The following is a 20,573-nucleotide window of genomic DNA, read 5'->3' on the forward strand; positions in this document are numbered from 1 at the left end:
TACATAGTAATGCCTGATGAAGTTCAGAAGCCAGACACAGGATTTCGGGCTCTGCATGATTTCCTCACCTTGCCCCTCTTCAGGAATGTCAAATAAAATACATAATGCAAAGGAGATGCTTGCCAACCTATTTCTGTTGAATTCCACTTCTCTCATTGCATTGTTCAGAATACTTTGAGCACTGAAATATATTCAGACCATTGTAAAAATGATTGGGGGGTGGGGGTGGGGGTGGGGGTGTTTGTTTTGCAGCTATGGTGCACAGATACCAGAGTATGGAATTTGAATATAAGCACCCAAATGTCAGCATCTTTCTTAGCTTTGGCAGGAATATTATTACATGTACAAAGGTGGAAGAACACTGAAATTCCCACAAGGGAGGAATGGATCATAAAACTGTCAGTAGAAATGGCAAAACTGACCTGTTTGGTCAGGGAGAAAACAACAAGTGCTAAAAAAAGACTGGAAACTTTTTATGGACTTTCTGCTAAAAGAAGAAAAAAAGTGAAATGATGATCTATGGATTTAATGATTGAAAAAGATGAGAATTTAATATGGGCTGAAGGGATTTCTGGAAGAGATAAGAGAGAGGGGGGCTGATGGGTTTGTCAATATCTGTTGAAGAGAAGGTCAGAAGTCATTATTTTCATAACTTTGGTTTTCTTTTTTTTCTTTTCTTGCACCATTTTCTTTTTTCTTTCTTTTCTTTTTCTTTAGAGTTGTCTTTTACTTTATGTAAAAAGTTCTCAATAAATATAATTTTTAAAAAAAGGATTTTTGTTACATTTCTAATGGGGAAAGTTCCATTGACTTCCAGGAGGTGGGAAAAGATTAGCTCAAAAATGAATTCAGATGATCAGACTCTGACTAGAAAGGAGACAGGTCTTATGTACAATACTTAGATCATTTCTTCCTATAGAAGCTGAATAAAGCCTGCAAAGTATGCCATTTGAGTTTATTGGCAGGATCTGTACAGCACAAAGGATTCAGCTTTTGGCACAGAACGATGTTTGTATATGAAGCAGAGGAATGATTTGGGGAGCTTTAGTCTACAATACAAACTTGACATCTTGGCCATACTTTCTTCTGAAATAGTGTTTCTCTGTCTTTTGAAAGATGGATCTGTTTTCTCTTATTTATTTACTTATTTGTTTATTTAATTTTTATCTGTTGTTGCCTGTCCAAGTTTTCTGCTTCCTGGCCACCTGTTCTCCTGTCATCATGTCTTACATGATCTCTGTGTACAAATTGTCCCTGTTACACAAACTGAGCCTGGGGACAGGATTGCGGCTGCTCCCATTAATCCCTCTGGCTCCTGTTCCTAAATAGCAGGCCCTCTGGTCCCTTGGGAGCAAAGGTCCAACAACTTTAGCTTCTTCTGCTTTTTCTCCCTGCACCTTGTTCCCCTCTGTTTCCCCCTCAAAAGCCAAGCAGGCTGCTTCCTAACGTCCATATCCTGGAGGTCAAGTGTCAGCCAAAAGTGACAAGAAATTAAGGAATCTTTCAGACTTGTCCCTCCTGGCACAGCCTTCCACCCCTTCTCTCACTATCCATTCTGTCAGCTGCCAGCTGTCAGCTAATACCCATAGTTAACAAGTCTTTTATCCAGCTTGCTCTGCAATGGCTTCTTCCTTCCTGATCAAGGGATTTGTGGTTTTGCACTTTCACAACAATCTTGACCTCCTGCAAGGGATTCTCTGTGTGTAGGTGAGGATAATGCATATCAGCTGTTGCACTGCGGTTTCAGGACTCACAGATAGGGAGAATCAAACTGGTGTGAACGTCACTTGTATATGACTGTCTACTGCAGTCGCTTTGAAATAGGCTGGTTTGGGCTTAATGGAAATTTATGATTTTGCATTACTTGTGGGAATCACTGCAATCTGAGCTGAGCATTGAGTTCCAAGCTTCCCTTCTTTTCCTCTCAAGTGCTAGGAGATGGAATGAAACAAAACTCTTGGTGTGTTTTTTTTATATTGTTAGAAGAAATTCTTACCAGGGTTCGTCCCAAGCCAGGAATGAAAAAACGCAGGCAGTTGCTGGAACAGAGGTTGAAGTTTATTTCCCAAGAGTATGTACAGAGTACAGAGTATGCTGGTTGGAAGGTGGCCACACCTGTATTTCCCCCACAAGCCCTTTATATAGGAGAGCTTGGCTGTTGCTATGCAAAGGTGTTGTGAGGTTTCAGCCCGCATCTGACTCCAAAAACAAAACCTATCTGAGTCAGAGGGGGAAACCAAAACTGATCAGGAGAGGGTTGAAGAAGCTGAACCAGGAAGTGACTCAGCAGAGCGGGAGAATTTGCAAACGCGGATTGGACAAACTCCGGTGGGGGATTTGAACTCTCCAATCAGCACACGAGACAGGAGAGCTGAGAAGCGCACGAATCAGAAAGCAGCTCGATTGGCTGCTGGAGAGAAAAGGCGCAGAAAGGATCAACATAAAAGGCAGACATGTGAAGAACAAGCTGCCGGAGGCAACCAATCCTTCGAGCTTACAGCCATTGCAGAAGAGTCCTTACCTGCATCGGATGCCTTGCCTGTAGCCAGGGTGGAACCAGCGCCAGCCTCTTCTACCTCAGCAGAATCGCCTTCTGCACAAGCTGCTCCAGTGGATCCTCCTCTTGCCATCCCTGCCGAGCACAGCCTCGTGTCTAGCTCCGGACCTCGTCGCCATGTTTTGAAGCAATCCAGGTGTACACCCAGCCTTGCTCTCAGCCTTACCTAGGACCTCCAGTCCAGTCCAGTCTTGCTTCAAGCCCACAGCCTTGCCTTGAGTCTCCAGTCCAGTGTAGTCTTGCTTCCAGTTCTCAGCCTTGCCTAGAATATCCAGCCCAGCCCAGCTTAGCCTCCAGAGCCAAGCCTTGTCCAGTGGTTCCAGTTCAGTCTCGCCTATCTGTGTGCCAGCTCACAGATCCTTGCCTCCAGTTTCTGCTTTGCCATGCACTCTAGCTTCACCAAGCCTGACAGCTTCGATCAGAGAGTTAGCTGAATTCTGTCTTGCTGTTCTGCCACAGTCTGATCCTGCAGCCGTGCCTGTTCATCCATCATTGCCTGGGTGGTTTTGATTGGAATTGCCTTGCCTTATTATACACCAGGACTTTACTACTGTAAATAGTTGTTTTAAATAAAGAGTTTTGATAATAATTCGGTCTGGCCATCTCATAGTCTGAACAGGACAGATGTTCTCACCCCCTAGGAACTTGAGAAAAGTGCAGTTTACCCGATTTCAGAGAGGAGTCACTCTGTGGTCAGGCCCCCTGCTGTTGATGTTTCCTGTCCTGGTCGTCTGGGTTCCCTGCTGGGCTGTGGCTTTGTCTCCTAGCTTGGAGTGTTCACCTTGGAAGGGATCTTTTGTGATTGGATTATGGAGATCTGTTTGGCTGGGGAAAAAGGTCTACCTGAATGGGCTCTACTAAAGTCTGTGAAGGAGTGGCCTTTTGTGTTCCAAGGTTTCTGATTGAATCGGAAGGGAATCCTTTGTTTAAACAGTTGGGCTTCCTTTTAAATATTAATCTCTGGCATCTCCTTTTTGCATCAAACTCATTAGGTTTTGCATCAAACTCATTACCTTGCTCAAGGAGAAGGCAATATTGCAGGGAGACAGTGTTCTGGGGGAAGACAACATGGAGGGCAGGAAGGGATCTTAATTTCTTCCAACAATATGAATAAGAAATTCTGGCTTAAAATATACTCTAGTTTATTAAAACAGTGTTTAAAGTTGGCTTGTGTAGCAATTGACTAGTGTTTGTTTTAAATCATGATTCTTGGCTCATATTTTTACTGACCGCTAGAAATTGGGAAACGATTAACTGAATTGTGGTTTGTTCTTCTCCTTACTTGAATGAAAGAAAAAGCACTTAAATTTTTACTCAGAAACTTATGCATGAAATATTTAATCATAATCTATTGTTAAGCGCAAACCAGACATTGTGTACCATTCTAGACTGCCATCTACAAACATTACATAGTTAGGACAGATTTTAAAAGGGGGAGAAGAATTGGAACAATTGAAGAATTGGAACCAAACAAGAGACACAGGTAGAGAGAGATGTCAGCCACATCTATCACATTATCTGTAGCAGCGATTCCCTATCTTTAATTTCTTAAGTCCCCCAAACTACCCTATCAAAGGACCTAGGTCCCACCATGATCAAAACAAAAAGCCCATTTTTCCCAAGAAAAAAAATTATGTTGACAGGCATTTCTGTTGTTAAATTTATTATTTACAATAAGTTTTAAAGATTTAACACTTAGCTGGCATCCCACCTAGACTATTTCTAAGTCCCACCTGACATAGGCAGATCTCCTGTTGAGAACCTTTGATCTTTTCATTCATTGTAACCTGAGAATTCAGAGTCCCTCAGTGGAATTATTTGATAGCCTGTTCAGCACAGAGAAACAATACCTCTTCACACAATGACTTACAGAACTCACTGGCCTAAGATGTGGTGGTGGCCTTTGACTGAGATAGCTTCAAAAGGCTTGAAGAAATTCATAGAGGACAGAATTATCAATAATGATTATTTGTTACATGCAATGGATTCAGAAGCAGCTTACCTCCAAACTCAAAGAGCCAGTTTGGTGTAGTGAGTAAGGTACCAGGCTAGAAACCAGGAGTCTGTGAGTTCTAGTCCCACCTTAGGCACGAAAGCTGGCTGGGTGGCCTTGGGCCAGTCACACTTTCTCAGCCCAACAAACCTCACAGGGTTGTTCTTGTGGGGAAAATAGGAGGAAGGAGGAGTATTTAGGTATGTTCCCCGCCTTGAGTTATTTATAAAAATAATAAAGGCAGGATAAAAATTCTTAAAAAAAAACTTGTTGGGGGCAGAGAACTAGGAGACCACTAGAACTCTTTATGTTTCTAGTAGTACAGCTACCAGATTGGGACTGTACAAATCTGGACTGCAGTTAGATAGCAGCAAAATTACAGGTCTCTGCATATTTTTGCTTCCATGTAGTGGTCGTCCAGGTACTTGTCACCCAGATCTGGAGGTTAGGAGAATATGCTCACGGCCATATCAGGAAACTTGGCCGCTGGCTTTTGCTCAGAGCCAAGACAAAATTGTTAAGGCTTTAGACCAAGCTTTCTCATTCTGTTGCTCTCCAGATAATATTGGTACTACAACTCCCAAAATTCCCAGCCAGCAAATCCTTTGGTCACACCAATTGGGATTTTTGGAAGTGCACCGGTGAAGCTCCAGTTGCAGAAAGTTGACCTTTCCTAAGGTCAGCTTTCAGCCCTGCCTTTTGGATAGGGAACCAGAATAGATGACCTTGTTGTCCCTTCCAACCTGAAAACATCACAGCATCTGCTGAATCAGACTAAAGTTCCATCCAGCCCAGCATCCTGTTTCTAGCAGTAAATGATGCTGATCTCCCCCAAAGGGAATAAAGAAGAAACAGTTAATCCACTGTTTCAGGGGCAGAGGCTTTGGAGGCAGATCAAGCCAAGTGAGGTTGGCCTTCAGCAGCCACCCTTACCCTGGCTGCAGGACCCACTTGCAAACTGATCTCAACCTGAGCACTTTGTGGGGCTTGAGCAGAAGACAGCATCGCCCAGAATGGATGAGGAAAGGACACATGGCTCTGAGAACTCCAGCAATGTCTTTAGAAGTCTGTGAACTTAATGCAATTAGGCAGCCTGTGATTTTCTCCAAGATGTTCCACGTTTGTGCTTGATGATCCTTACAATCAGTGTTTCTCAACCTTGGCAACTTTAAGAGGTGTGGACTTCAATTCCCAGAATTTCCCAGCCAGCCATGGGAAGTTGAAGTCCACACCTCTTAAAGTTGCCAAGGTTGAGAAACACTGCTTACAATGGATAGGCGGAGTTGTAGTTATTGGAAAGTAGGCAAGAAAAGAGGATCAAGGTAACATCATTAATATTAATTTAAAGATCAAATGAGATTATTTCGAATGAACAGCATATTGGGATTGCTCTTCAGGGGGAATTTCATAGCAAAATGTGATTTTTAAGGAGCATCTGGAAGGAAATGATGTGATAGGATGGAGGCATCCTGTGAGGCAGGTCCAGACGTATAAGGCACAGCAAAGGAAGAGTCCTTTCAGAAAGCAGGAGGCATTTGGACAGCTTGAGATAAGAGCTACTATTGGAGACTAGTGTAAAAGTGAAGTTCGGGTAAGTTATAGTTAAACGTATCCCCACCCCACTCCCAGAATAATAGTTCAATTCATTTTGTTATCCTGCTTAATAAGATTGAGAGTAAACATCACTAGCTGTGGCATAATGAAACAGCCAGCTGTGTGCATTATGGTACTTGGGAACAGAACTACTGTATACATTTACACCGCAACGTGCTTGTAAGCCTGTAAGGATTAGAACAAGGGGAATGCAGATTGCCTCCAAACAGCTTCCACTTAATCGTGGCAAATGTTCCAACCCATTATTTTTCAGCATGGGTGCGTGCAGGAAGGAAGGATCAGCAGATGTGGGAAAAGTGAGGCATCCTTCCACTTGTGATTCCTTGCACTTGCCCCATCCAGACATCAGTGCTGTAAACCAGCTGGGATATGAAGTTGCTTAAAGTCTACCAAGCTGGACTGTTACATACATTTAGGAATGTGCATATGTGTCCAAGCTAAGATGTAAAAAGTTCAAGCAGTGTAAGTTTTAGAAACCAAAACATTCCCTCTGCTCATACATTAAATACATGGATGGGATCTGTTGGCTATCCAGGCAGGAATTACCTGGAAAGTCTGCAAAGGGACACAGCACACAGAAAGTGAGAGGTCCTCAGTGCAACAGGGAATGTGCTGGTTTTATGGCATCATTTCTCAGACGTGCTGAGCACACTGAGCATAAAATGAGCTTTATTGGATTGAGAATCTGTGTTCTGTTCCCAGTATGCCAATGGAAAGTCCACCAGGAGCACATGGATGCAATAGTGCTCCTCCTGTTCATATGACCACGAACTGGTATTCAGAGGAAATAGGACAGCTTACATAAGTAGTAACCATGGATTGCCTTAGTTTTGATGAATTTGGCCAATCCTCTTTGAAACCATCTGCACTGGCAACCATTGCTAATCGCATTACTTAGTAATGTGCTGTCCTGTGCATGGAACTTCCCATAGTTTTGTTTTTGTTTAATTCCTCACCTTAGTTATTAGAAGGCCTTTGCACTAGATTCTGCTCCTTGCCCCAGCATTCCTCTCTCCCTCTCTCTCTCTCTCTCTCTCTCTCTCTCTCTCTCTCTCTCTCTCCTTCTGTTTCCCAAATGTAGAAGCTGACAAATATCCCTGGTAAATGGACACTGCTGGAGCTTACGAAATTGTACCTCAAAACTGTAAGGACAACAAGATATCCCATGTTTTAATGCCGCACCTCTTTCATTACCTGTTTTGTATTCAATGTATTGAGAATAAGTCTAGGTTTGGAGAGCTCCATAATCTCACTCTCCTTCAAGACACCAGCCTTCTCCTTTCATTAAAGGCTTGTTGTCTTTCCTTTGATAAAAATAACTAACTATATAAGAATACTCCCTTAGTCAAGCTCAGTTCCTGGTGTCTAAATGGACACATCCATATAGTTTTCTTGGCAACAACACCAAAAGGTTTCCAACCTTTCATTCAGCAGGTGTTTTCAACTTCCAAGTCTACCTTACAGCCTTAGGATTTCCTTGTGGCGTCCACCCAAATGGTAACTCAGCTGATTTTGAGGTCAGCCTGGGTCAGCTAGGTGCTTCCATCTACTGTGGCTTTGATCAATAAACTACAAAGGAGTTCTGAGTTCAGAACCTGTCATTCAGTATATCAGTGTTTCTCAACCTCAGCAAGTTTAAGATGTGTGAACTTCAACTCTGGTTGGGGAATTCTGGGAGTTGAAGTCCACACATCTCAAACTTGCTGAGGTTGAGAAGCACTGCAATATACTGAAAGTGACCCTGAACCGTGGCCCCATATTGAATTGTACAGCAGATGCACACATGTACACCAATATATTGACAATATTTCCAAGTGGGTAGTCTTCCTTCAGATAGTTTGGTTTCCAGTTACCCTGATTATTTAAAGCCTTTTTTCTCCTCCTTTGGGTATAGAAGTAAACGGAGTGCACGGATGAGTTGAAGAGACCTGCTGGGTTGGTTTTCTGCCAAAGCCTTCTGCTTCATTTGCTCGCCACATCTCTGGTCACGTTGGAAGATCTGTGCCAATATGTTAGGACCTGGTTCAGCTAGGCAGAGATGGGCTTTTTAAAAATAACCACAAATAAAGTGTTGTTGCTTATAAGGCTGTGCACTGGGGCAGGAGGCGGGTTAATCTGTCTGCATTCACTTTTTATAGTGTTTTCTGAGGTGGTTGGGACCTGCCACTCCCCCTCCGCCCTGAGTTATCCTGGCACCCAAACAAACACCACACGCCCTGTTTGCTTCTCCAGCATATCACATGTGGGTGATCCCACGCCAAGTCCTCTTCTATTTTTAAAGCCAAAGCCCATTTAAAGAGGGATGAAAGAAAGCATCCAATCCCCTACAGCAGTACAAGCAGCACATTTTGATCCAAGAGGGCAGGGATGATAACAGTGTGGGCTTGTGAGGGTGCTCCAAATTTCTGGTCTCAATATTGGTAAACATCCACACTGTCAGCACTGTGTATGTTGCTACTGACATATATGGCTCTTCATTACAACGAATGGCCAAATGGCCCTGATGATGGCAGGGGTGTGTGGGTTCTGGGCCCGGTGGCATGTGGGAAGAGTCCACCTCTCCAAGGTTATAAAAACACCCCCTGTCTGGACTGTGTTCCTGTGTGGGCTGCAGGTGGGTGCTCACCTGAGAGAGTGAGCATCCTCCATCCCAAAACTAATGAACAGACTCTGACACAGAAAAAGTAAAGTGAGATTGCCTGTCCCTGACAAGCTAAAGGTCTGTGTTCACAGAATCTGGGTTTTTTAAAAGAACCCATCGTATAAGCCAAAGCCCCCACCATTTTAAACCAGAAATGGTAGAACCCTGTAAGTATTAGGAGTGGGGCTGAGCCACCCAATGTCTATTTTCCTGCAACTTCCCAAGCCATGACTTACAAATCATAATGGTTAAACTCTTACTGTGCTGTGTGAATCCAGCCACTATTTTAAGCCATAATGTGATTTGTCTGGTTTTGGCTTAGCATGCCATCAGCCACCATGAGTAAAATGAAACTGGGGGCATACAAATTTGATAAATATACCCAGCCATTGTGATTTGTTAACCATGGTTTATGGTGTAGTGTGAACCCAACCATAGTCAAAGACAGAGTTGTCCTCACTGCATGCCTTTCACACTCCAAATCTTACAAGGATTGCACTGCCATGTTTAAAAGAAAGCAAGACTGTTTCACACAACTGAAATGGTCCCTTCTCAGGCAAACATCTTGGAAATTTTAAGAGAAATGGAAAGTTTCCATCAGATTTGTGAAGATTCTCAAAAAGAGGTTTTCCCCTACCTCCGTGGACTTTCATGAAATGTTGGTGCTCTTTCTTAAGGTCAATTAAGTTCCCAAGGTGAACATTCCTCACATTGCCTCCTTTTCCACTAATTAATGTGGGAAGTAAGCCATTGCAAGATCCTTCTATGACATCCCCAGGAGAGGATGGGTCTTGGCAAGTGTATAGTTCAGGAATGAGGGACCCCCCAAAAGTAGGTGGAAGCATAGTTGGAGTTTTAAAGACAACCTAAAATGAAGAAACAAGGGCTCAGCCAGTAGCAGGACCCAGGTGACCTTGGCTGACTTGGAAACTAAATAAGGTTATTTCGAGAATCTGAGAATTTCAGGACCAGTAGCTAGACTGGGAAGTAAAAAAAATCCATCTTGGAAGATGGCGATGGCAAATCACTTCCATAACACTTCCAAGAAAACTGCATGGATGCCCTAATCAGGAGCTGAGCTTGCTCAGGGGTTTCTGCCCTTTTAAAATGGGGTGGGAGAGGGAATTTCACAGGGAACATGTATAGACACAGGCACTTCAAGCCTGCCTCTTAGGCTGACCTATACTCTCTTACTCTGTTGCTGCCTCTAGCAGCCCTCCGGTTCATCTTCACAGTTAGGAGAATAGAATCACTCTGGGTGAAAACTCCTAAACAGACAATATCACTTTTTGCTTTGACTCTGTAGCTCCCTTGTTCCTCCCTAAAACTATTAATAGTATAAAAAATGTTGGCTTCAAGTGTGCCAGATCCTTCCTCGTTTAGTTGTCGGAAGGAGATCCTTGGCAGCTTTGCTGTCTTGAATTATATAACTGATCACTCCATACCTTGAATGGTTGCCAGGTGCCTTCGCCCTGCTTTGGCATCGTGAACAAGTCCAAAGCCTGGATTAGCTGTCCCTTCCTCCTCCTTCCCCAAAGTCTCGCCCACCTTCCCAGCAGCCAAACCGTCCTGTTCCTAGAGCTCTGGGCTGCACACGAGCAGAGACACGTGAACCTACATCTCCAGCTATTTTGAGGACTGGCTGTGGCAGGCTTGATCTGTCCAACGGTTGTTATTTGCAAGGATTTGTTTGGGGTTGGGGATTTAGTAGAAAAGGGAGAACTAACAGGGCAGAGTTGAACTGACCCCTAGCTTATGCAAGGAGAGGAAAGGGATTATTATGTAAAAGAACTATTATTATTATTATTATTATTATTATTATTATTTACCATGTTGCTCCATTCCAACATCTCCCTGCTTTTCTGCTATTTTCTCCTGTGCCCCCCTCCCAGGCTATTTATTGGTGGTCTTTACAGCTGTCCTGGTATATATCTCACAACCGAAGCCCAATATAACTCTGTGTTTTGCATAGACCTCCCCCTGCCTACTTCTCATGCAGATACAGTAGTAAACACGGGCCTCGGTCTATCCTTCCCTGCATGGAGTAAGTATAGCCATCACTTCATTAGGTAGTGATGCGAATAGATTCAGACTGCTCTACGTAGCTCAGTATTTACCTACACCCCACTTCCCTGAACTGGAACTTCTGTAGCTCTCATAATCCCTAACCAACATGGTGGTCTAAATGTACCAGATGTGTCTGACTGAAGCTGCAGTCCAAACATTTTGGAAAGCATCCAGTGGGAGAGATTGATCTGCCCTGATTAGCAGTAGCTCTTTCAGGGTTCAAACAGATCTTTTCCCTGTTCTAACTCAAGGTGCAGGAGAGCAAGGCTGGGATATTTGAATGTGCAAACAAAGCTGAAGTTGGCTTTTAATTGTACCCCATTCCTTATTTTTATTCTAGGTTTTAGATGTCCTGTTGGCATAATAAGACAGACTTGACTGTGCCTCATGTGCAAAGAAATAACTGGGCTTGGTCTCATTCATGTTGTGTTTCATTGTGTACTGTCCTGGAGATGTGAGTGTATTTGGTTCATGTCTTGAATTCCCAAACTGTAATTGTTCCCTGGGGTCATGACGCCTTGTGTGTTGCATGAAAATAACAACGTTTATTGAAGAGAACAATCGTTGATCTCCAAGGAAACCATCTCAAATTACTGGGACATGATATGGGATATGATAAAGGATACCTAGCACATTCCAGATATCTTTGGATTACAATTCCAAATCCCAGCAAATCTTGCCAACACTGGAAAAATATGGAGTTGCAGTTAAACATATTTCGAGATTGCCAGTTTGGAGAATATTAGGGTAGTCCACAACTTGTTTGGGAATGTAGGTACATCATACACATACACTTTAGGACTTAGGAACTAGTAATAATCAACTTCAACCTTGCTGGTTGCATTAAAAATGTGTTTTATCTGCTAGTGGAATCCTTTCCACAAGTGGAATGTGATGAAAGTAAGCAAGGTCACAGCAGTTACCATATACACCTACAGATAAACATACGCACATGTATAAAGCTATTGTTGAATTGTTGCTTAAAATTCTTCAGCTACAGGAGTCCAGCCCAGCACATGTGATTTTCCTGGTGGCACAACTTAGCTTTGAGAGAAGAGTTAAAGTGAGGACAGAACAGTACTAGCAGGAAAGTGACATCTCTGACTCCTCCAGTCAGGTGAAAAACTACAGAAGTCAATTTGAAGTGGCACAAATCAAGCTTGACTCTTGGTGACTTTGTGGACACACCCATATACATTTCTCAGCAGTCCTATGGTAATAATTTGCCACTCTCTGTCATGTTCACCTTTCCAATGTTAAAGGTGCATCGTAACGTTTTGCATGTCATTTGGCTGATGTGTGTTTCGGCTGGGAGGGGAGGAGGACTCCATCTCGTGGGATTGTTGTATGTTAGCAGCTGGATTGGAATGTGTTTGGGTTATCTTGTGTGTTCAAGGTTCCTTTCCCAGGACATCAGCAGAAACGGTTACCAGCACCTGGGGGGGGGGGGGAGTTTGCAACAGCAGGGCGAGGGGAGGGATTACGTTTGAGCCGAGGGTTTTTAGTTTGTATTTGGCGCGCTTTTGCTCATTCTCAGCTTTCTCTGTATTTGCATACTATTCTTTAATAAATCAGATTTCATTAAGTTCCTGCTTGTGAGTCTGGTTCTCTTAGGATAGGCAATCATTACATAAAGCTGAGAATCTTTAAATTTACCGTTAGCCCCTTTCCAGAGTTATCTTGTGAGGGAGTAGTGCTAGCGATGACTGAACCAAAACCCCAAACCGGGGAAAGCGAGGACATGAGTGATGGGGAACCCGATTCCACAGTGAGGAGAACGGAGAGGGTTCCTACTCGGGAAATATCGGAGATACAGGAGATTTCGAGCTCCAGACCGGCGGAAGAGGAGGTTGGAGGAAAAGGAACTCCTGAACCTACTGGAGAGTCGCCAGGCACGCTGATCACTTGGGATGAAACACAGGGATCCCTACCAGGTACGTCCAAGACGTCCTGGAAGCAGCGGTACCCAATGTCCCCAGTCGTGGTGAGGCAGGAAGGGGAAAGGAAAGAGGATTCCCAAACCCCTGAAAGGATAAGACTATTGGAGGCCAAATTTGAGTCGATGGAATATATGCTAAAGAAACTGTCAATGGACTGGGGCCCCCAGGAGAGGAGGAGAGGAGAATCAAGCCCCAGGTATTCGTCCCCTTCTCCCCCCACTCCTCCTTCGGTGGAAAGAGGTAGGAGATGGCACAGGGCTGAGGCAAAATATCACAGAGTGAGAATTTCAGGATCTTCTCGAGAGCGGAGATCCCCAGGGTCCAGAAGAAAGACCGACTGCCCAGATGTGGCGAGGGGGCCGCCGAGGGCAGGGGTTAAAGACTTTGCAGTTAAGTTTGACGGGGATCCAACTAAGTTGTCATTTTTCCTTACCAATGCAAGGAGTTATATGGAAGAATTCGGACCGTATTTCCGTTCCGAGAGGGCTAAGATAAATGCCATTGCCACCAAACTAAAAGGGCGGGCTGCTGACTGTTTTTTCCAGTTAAACAAGGCAGACGCTCCTGAGCTTGAGGATTTCGAGGAATCCTGCAAGAATTACACTCTCTTATTTCAAGACTTTTTTTTTAACTTTTCAGTGGTCCTGATCCAAAGAGTAATCAGGCTCAGCTACAGTTAGCTCCCAAAGCTGGTTAGGTACTACCATCAGGAGCTGAAGGGTTGCTGTAAATACCACCATCAAATGTTCTTCCATCAAGTGCACTTTGAAGGGAAAGTGGAGGGGTGATAATGTCCCTTCCCCTCTTCCTTTTTAAGCATTCCTCTGTGGCATCTTACTATTTTGAGAAATAAATCAAAACTCTAACAAATGTTTTTTTCCCCTACTCCACAATCTGTATTAGCTTCCTGTAAGCTTCTGGATACAATTCATGACACTGGCTATCACTTAGAAAGCCTGTACAGCATAGGACCAGGTTACTTTTGGGTCTACCTTTTCACAACGGTATCTGCCCATCTCACATGCTCTAATAGGGAGGGCACACTCTAGGTCCCTTCTTTGAAACCATCTCATCTTGTGGAACCCAGAAGGCATGCCTTCTTAGTGGTGGCCCTTGCCCTTTGGAACAACCTCCCTCCCTCCCTCCCCGACATACACTTGACCTGGACCCTGCAGGCTTTTAGAGAGGCAGTTAAGGTATGACTCTTTCCTTGGGTACTTTGTTCAGGACTAGTAGATTCTTCTCATTCTCATGCCTAGCTTGCCAATATCTTTCTGGTCCTTTAACCTGATTGTGCTCATAATGTTAGCCTACCAGTCTTAAAGAAATGCCCAGCTAAGTGGCAGAACCTAGAGCTTAGCTGTTCTCAATAACCAAAGCAGAGTTAGACCTGATTCGGTGGGAAGCCACCAGGAAAGATCAGGGTGGAGACCCCCCCCCCCAAATATCCCTAAAGAAAACCAAAAGAAACCATTTGCATACTGGCTACCCAAAACACTTCATGGACCAGGAGTCAAACTCAGTTTGATGGAGTCAATACCCTTTTTAAAGGAATAGCAGCTTCAGAAGCTGAATATTGAAAAGGAAGCAGGGGGCCAAAAAGTCAAGATGGTGCCAACCAACAAGTGATTGAAGCCCCACCCCTTTTATGTGTGTCACAATGCACATTCAGAAGGGTGGGGTTTCAAGCACGTATCTTGACACCCACCCACGAACACCCCTGAGAAGCAGTACAGGGAAGGGCTGCTTAATCAAGTTCCAGTATGCTTTTTTCCTCTTCTAAGTGTTCTGCCTGTCCCTTTGCTTTGCTGGGTAATGTGTAGTATGGCAGCTTGCCTCTTTTAACAATAGAAGTGGAAGTGGAAGAGCCCACCTGATTTGGTTTTGTGTTTCTGAAAATAATGAAGGCAGGCTGTGGTATTAAATAAACTCTTCCTGTGAGGTAGCACGGGTTAGCATGCAGCTTTATGATAGCTTTCTTTAGTCAAGCAACAGATTTCTCTTTTTTATGTATGCAGTGGGGAAGTGTTTCTCAACCTCAGCAACTTGAAGATGTCTGGATTTCAACTCCCAGCATAGCTGGCTGGGGAATTCTGGGAGTTAAAGTCCAGACATCTTCGAGTTGCTAAGGTTGAGAAACACTGCAGTGGAGGTTGGCATTCAAAAATGTGCCCATTGAATATGAAAGGAAGTTTGATATCTTGTCAAACTTCTGCTGTTAGTGTTAGCATCCAAGTGAAAGAGATACACATTCCATCATTTTATTTCATTAATCCTTATGAATACAATCAAGAGAAAGCCATGTATCATTTATTTAAAAGAAAAAATCAAGACAAGAAATAGAAGGCACTGGGGATATTCACAGTGGAATCTTCCTTCCTCCTCAGCTACTTGGAGACAGAGGGGACAAGGAGGTGATAGACCAAATCTGGTGCTTCCGTCTGTTCTTTCTGAACTAAAACCACTTCCTATCCTTTCTCTAAACCTTTTGATTCAACCTCCCTTCATCACTTTCCCAAGGTATACTTGCTCTCCATCTTTCATGGCAAATGTTCACTAACTGAGACGTTTAACTAGGGGTTCCCTATCCTAAGTCACAGAACTAGGGAGTGAATACCAGAATAGGATCCTAGAAGGCAACTGCTATCCTTAAACCCATTGTCTTCTTACTCTGCATAGTTCCCTCCTGGAACAAGACCAAGAAGGCCAGCAATTTCCTCCAAATTCTTTTACTTGCTACTAACCATTAAACACTATTTTCCTGAATTTGGGAGTAAGCCAGCATAGCTCTCGCTTGCTAAACCCAGAAACTGTGGATCCTATCATCTCTATCAGCCATCTTAATCACCTTGCGTAATGGGATACTATGTTTTTCTTTTTCTCCTTTATCCATATGGACCTTCCTTACTTCTCCAGGGAAGTAATATTAAACAAACGCACATGCACACACACACAAAAAGAAAAAAGCAGAAGAAGAAAGAAAGAACAATGCAGGAAAATAAGCACTGGTCATAGAAATATGGAACATTATACATCTAATTATATATATACAAGCAGATACACCCAACATCCTTGCCTCCCCACCCCCATCCCCAGAAAAAGGAGGCCATCCAGAGTTCAATCCTACAGTCTTTTCTACATATAATCTGGGCCCCTTCAGATTGTCCTCATGCAGCAACAGGCACAGTGTCCCAAGGCGTCCAAGCCAGTTCAAGATGGGAGAGTAGTTGAGTTGCCTCAGCCCCTCTGGGCCTCCTGAGACATAGAACGGGACAGTGAGCGGGGCAGGCCCGCTTTTTTGAAGTCGGGACAGGTTGGCTGGACAACAAGGGGCAACTCTTTGGTGATCTCAAACACAGGTTTCTTATCAGGGCAGACACCTGTGACTGGCAGTGACTCCACTGACTCTGATGGAGTTGGTGTCAGCTCCTGTTCAGCCTTGGTGCTTAGCTTGGCTGGTGTGAAGATGGGCAAAGGCAGAGCTCGCTGATAAGGCAGATGGTAAGAGACCAGAGGCTCACCCAGCAGACCCAGACGGAGGATGCCCCATGGTGATCGCTGAACTATGGCCCAAGCCTCCTGTTGTTGGTGGTAGGTTTCTTTGCACTGATCGTCCACCTCAGAGTGAGAAAAGCTATATGGATGTGAACAGAGTATGAATTAGAGATCCACCCTACAACATACTTTAACAATCCTGTCTTGAAACTAGCCATACAATGTACATTGCAACCCCATCCCATCCCTAGCCGAAACAGGGTAAATATGATTGGGTTCTTTCATCTGGAAGAATGAAGCCATCAAGAATATTGCCATCCAAGATCATAGTCTCAGTCTCTGTGGTTCTGTTTGAGGTCTGTGCTCCACTTGCCACAAAGAAGAAATTAGTGATGTGATAAGAGCATGCAATCTCAGGTCTCTCCGTTTCATCCTACTGCCTTCCATGGGCTAAGAAGGCTAACATCTACACTAGGAGGAGGTTTATTTCTGCTTGGAGGCCCTCTTCATACATCGTTTAGAACCCTGATCTTCCAGGGTTCTCTATCTGTCTCCACAAATTGAGAAAGCCAGTGAAAAGGAAAGATGCAGGAGCTGGCCTAAGAGAGTCATTCCTGCTCTCTCGCTCTCTCTCTCATGTGATAGCAGTTTGTTGGGAGGAGAACATTCAAGTGGGGCTTTATAGGATTGGACAAGTTCATGAAGGACATTCTGAGTGCAAATACTTAGCTGTGACAGCTACAAAATGGAAGTGAAGTGATTCGGTCCAAATGGAATTGTGAAGAACTCCAAAAAATCTCTCCAACTTGGGTAAATGGAGAACACAGTGGCAAATATAGCTCAATGAAAGGGAGATACACCACCTTCCAAACAGATTAGATTAATAAATATCCTAACTTCATATATATGAAGATGGAGTCTAAGCTGGCAGTGTGACTGACAAGTGTGGAAGGAAGAAAGGAAGAAGAGAAGGAATACTAGGAATTATTAGGGAAGGGACTGAAATTATATTGCATCATGTCTTTTCACATATCTGTGATGTAACAGCGATGCATTTCGAATACTGTAAAACAGTTGTCATCAGCATTCTTTAAAAGGGAGAACATGTTACAGCTGTATTCCCCTAAAAAAGAAAGATTGTAACATTTGATTTTTAAAAAAAAAAAAAGAAAGAAAAGGAAGAATGGAGGGTGACATCATAGATCACATTCTGTATGGTATAGAAAAGGATAGAGAGAAAATTTTGTTGCTCCGTCTCACGCTAGTAGGGCTTGAAATGCTCAATGAATCTGAGAAATCCAGGGAAGGAGGTCCCTTTCATTCAGTGATAAAATTCACATGTTGTACTAAGCCTTCATGTACGTTTTTGTTGCTAAGCTTGTGTGCAATTGCAGGGTATTAACCATGATTAATAACATGGGGTTATCCAACTAGCTATGGTTAACAACTTGTGATTTAATGTGATGTGGGGACTCAGCACATGTATCACTCAAGTATGGCATTCACTATCACCAAATTAGATGGCTTCAAAAAGGATTTTGACAAATTAATGGAAGATTCCCCTTGCAATTGCTATTAGTCACAATGCCTGCTCGAGTAGGAAGCAGCATGCCTCTACTGTAAGTTGCAGGAGAATAACCAGGAGAGAGGGTAATTGCCCTTGAATCCTCCATGTAATTTTCTCATGGGCATCTGCCTGCCCACTGTAGGTGAAACAGGATGCAGGATGCAATGTAGACAGGTCTTTGCCAAGGTCAAAGAAGTCTGCTCTTACAGTCAGAAGTAATATATCTTTGTAAACATCAGAAGACAGTCAACAATATCATGTCCTGTTTGCCTACATTCAACCTGGCTTTGAACCAACAAAGCAGTCAATGTATACTAGTCCATCTACTGAAATGCACTGAATAAAAGCAGGAAAACCCACTTTTAAAAACCCTGGCTGCAGCAACTATGAACATGCCATTCTCCCTTCAACCCAACTTACCTTTTCAGTGCTATATTATTGATGCTGTGAATTAATGTCACATACCTATTCATCTAAATTGCCATAATCTAAACACAAGCTTAGAGCACATGGGGACAAATGTTCATATTCATCCTTTAAGTGTGGCTTTCACTTTCTGCCTCTTCTCTCTACCTTTATGTGTAATATAGGCATATTTCTGGTGCTATACATAATCATAACCTCAGCAGCACCCCAACCAAACCCCATGAAAGTCCCACAGGCCATTGCTTTGAGAAAAAGAAAAGATGTTTCCTAAATCAACTTCTTGAAAAGTCGGTTTCCCATCTCCCAATGCATGTAGTACTTCCAAGATCTGATTATTTCACTTCTTACATGAATCTACCATGATTTGACTTTGTTTAGACTTGCTAACAGGAGTCGCAGCAGACCATCCTGCAGTTTTCAAAAAAGGACTGGGGAATCTCTTTCCTCCCATATGCCAGAATGCACCATCCTTGACCAAGTCTTTCACAATCTTTGCCTAATCAAAGCCAAACACTTACCCTTCTTCAGGCCTTGAGGTGAGAGACAGATCTTTCCATTCAGCATTGAATGATTCCTTCCGGAACTCATCCTTCTCAGACACCTGGCAGGCCAGTTCAGCTGCGGACAGAATTCCGGAGCTGCGGAGGACCACACTCTTGCCGTGCATCTTTGCGTCTAAAGTTCTGTTTGAATGAAGTTGAGCTCTGGAAATCTTAATTCTGCCTAGTGTTTTGTCCTTGCTCAGAGTGGTTTATATAGCTTTTGCAGTGCTAATTCCCGGGGGATGGTGCTGGAGCTAAATTGGTCTTGCAGAGTCACTGCTACAGCATTCCGATACTGAATACCTCTCCTCTTCTCCACCCCTTTGTCCTCCTGGGATATATGTGTTACTGGAATCCAAATTAGTGACATTACATTTTTTAAAATGCTCTTTTAACTCTGTACTTCCTGGCAATAAGTAAGGACTGGTAATTCAATTAATTCGCCACTGAAGATCAAAAGGAAGATCGTAGCTTCCAAATCTACAGCATTGTGTAATAACCTTTAACTTGGATGGACATTGGAAATAATTTAATATTTCAAATTAAAATCCACTGAAGTCATAACTTTATTTGAGGTCTCTTTCAAAGGGAAAGTGGGTATTTGGAGACAGACTGCTTCTTAATGCCTTTAGCTCAGCCCCAGAGACTGAAAAATTACCTCTGATTTTGTACAGTATGTGAATATTTTCTCAGCATTAAGGAATTGTGAAAAGTACAGTAAGCATTTGGCAGCTTTAGCTAATGGCATTTCCTCTTCCTCTTTATCATCATCATCATCATCATCATCATCAAACAATATGTAATTTCATAAGCACTTCAATACTAATATTACCCATTATTGTCAGACTACATACAATTGAATGTTGACCATCAAACACTACTATGATCTCATTATTCTAGAAGGCATTAGTGCAGAAAATGTATATGCAGATAGTATTCAGAATCAGTTCTTCTGAGAGATTCTGACTTCAAATTCATTTCAAGCCCTTAACTTTTGCAGACATTGAAAAAAATTATTATTTCAGCTACTGGAAGCCTTGAGCAAGGGACAGTAATTCAGGAAAGCATTCTGTGACAGAGGGAAGATTTGCAGAGCTTGTTGATGGAAGATGGGAAAGGCCTGCTTTGAGCCAGCACAGCTGTGCGATGTGTCTGCAGAATGAAGTCATCTGGAAAAACCTTTCTGCTCCCTCCCTCCTTCCCTCCCCCTCGGGTTTCAGGACCACCGTCCTCCCTCACAGACAGCCAAGTTCATGCTCAGTTCTCTCATCTCCAGAGAGACACAATGCCAAAACTTTGGTGTAACTGGGAGAAAATGTCCTGCATGTTCCTGAAGGGTAGATCAGGTCAGGGGCAACATGAGATGTTGACTTGGCAAGCAGCCACTACCAAGTGGCATGGAGGAGCTGGGCGTAGAAAAGGCAGGACTTTTGCAGCATGTGTAAGCTCCAGTGCTGCAAAGACATGGGGCAGGAAGGAATACACAGGCCAGGAAGAAGGATCAGCATGCTCTTGAATCAAGAACTTCTAATGGTATTAGTTCAAAAGCATGAGAGATGGTCACATGTGATTTATTGGCTTACTGTGGATGAGCAAACATGCTGGTGCACAAGGCTTGGTTTCTCTTATTTAGCTCTAGCTCAACCAACCTTTCCATGGTTGGCTTCTATTGATATGAAAACATCATACGCTTTGCCTGTCCCAAGCGACCCAGGCAATGAATCGGTCAGG

At 43.4% G+C, this 20,573-nt stretch overlaps 1 protein-coding gene across 1 annotated transcript; it reads right to left on the reverse strand.

Moving 5' to 3' along the window:
- Positions 1 to 15,962: 15,962 nt before the first annotated feature.
- On the reverse strand, positions 15,963 to 19,027 carry TCAP (titin-cap). Its single transcript, XM_063301991.1, has 2 exons — positions 18,819 to 19,027; positions 15,963 to 16,446 (listed from the first exon to the last, which is right to left on the reverse strand). The coding sequence occupies exons 1-2, from the start codon at positions 18,965 to 18,967 to the stop codon at positions 16,050 to 16,052; spliced, it is 546 nt and encodes a 181-aa protein (XP_063158061.1). The 5' UTR covers positions 18,968 to 19,027; the 3' UTR covers positions 15,963 to 16,049.
- Between the last annotated feature and the right edge of the window lie 1,546 nt (positions 19,028 to 20,573).

This window comes from Candoia aspera, chromosome 4 (genome assembly GCF_035149785.1).
Source record: "Candoia aspera isolate rCanAsp1 chromosome 4, rCanAsp1.hap2, whole genome shotgun sequence".
NCBI classification, from domain to species: Eukaryota; Metazoa; Chordata; class Lepidosauria; order Squamata; family Boidae; genus Candoia; species Candoia aspera.

What these genes read in the sequence shown, in the direction of transcription:
- TCAP (XM_063301991.1), bottom strand. Translation starts at nt 18,967, where the DNA reads ATGCACGGCAAGAGTGTGGTCCTCCGCAGCTCCGGAATTCTGTCCGCA. An exon ending in ACCTCAAGGCCTGAAGAAGG is followed by an intron (nt 16,447 to 18,818) that starts GTAAGTGTTTGG and finishes ACATCCATATAG; the next exon opens with CTTTTCTCACTCTGAGGTGG.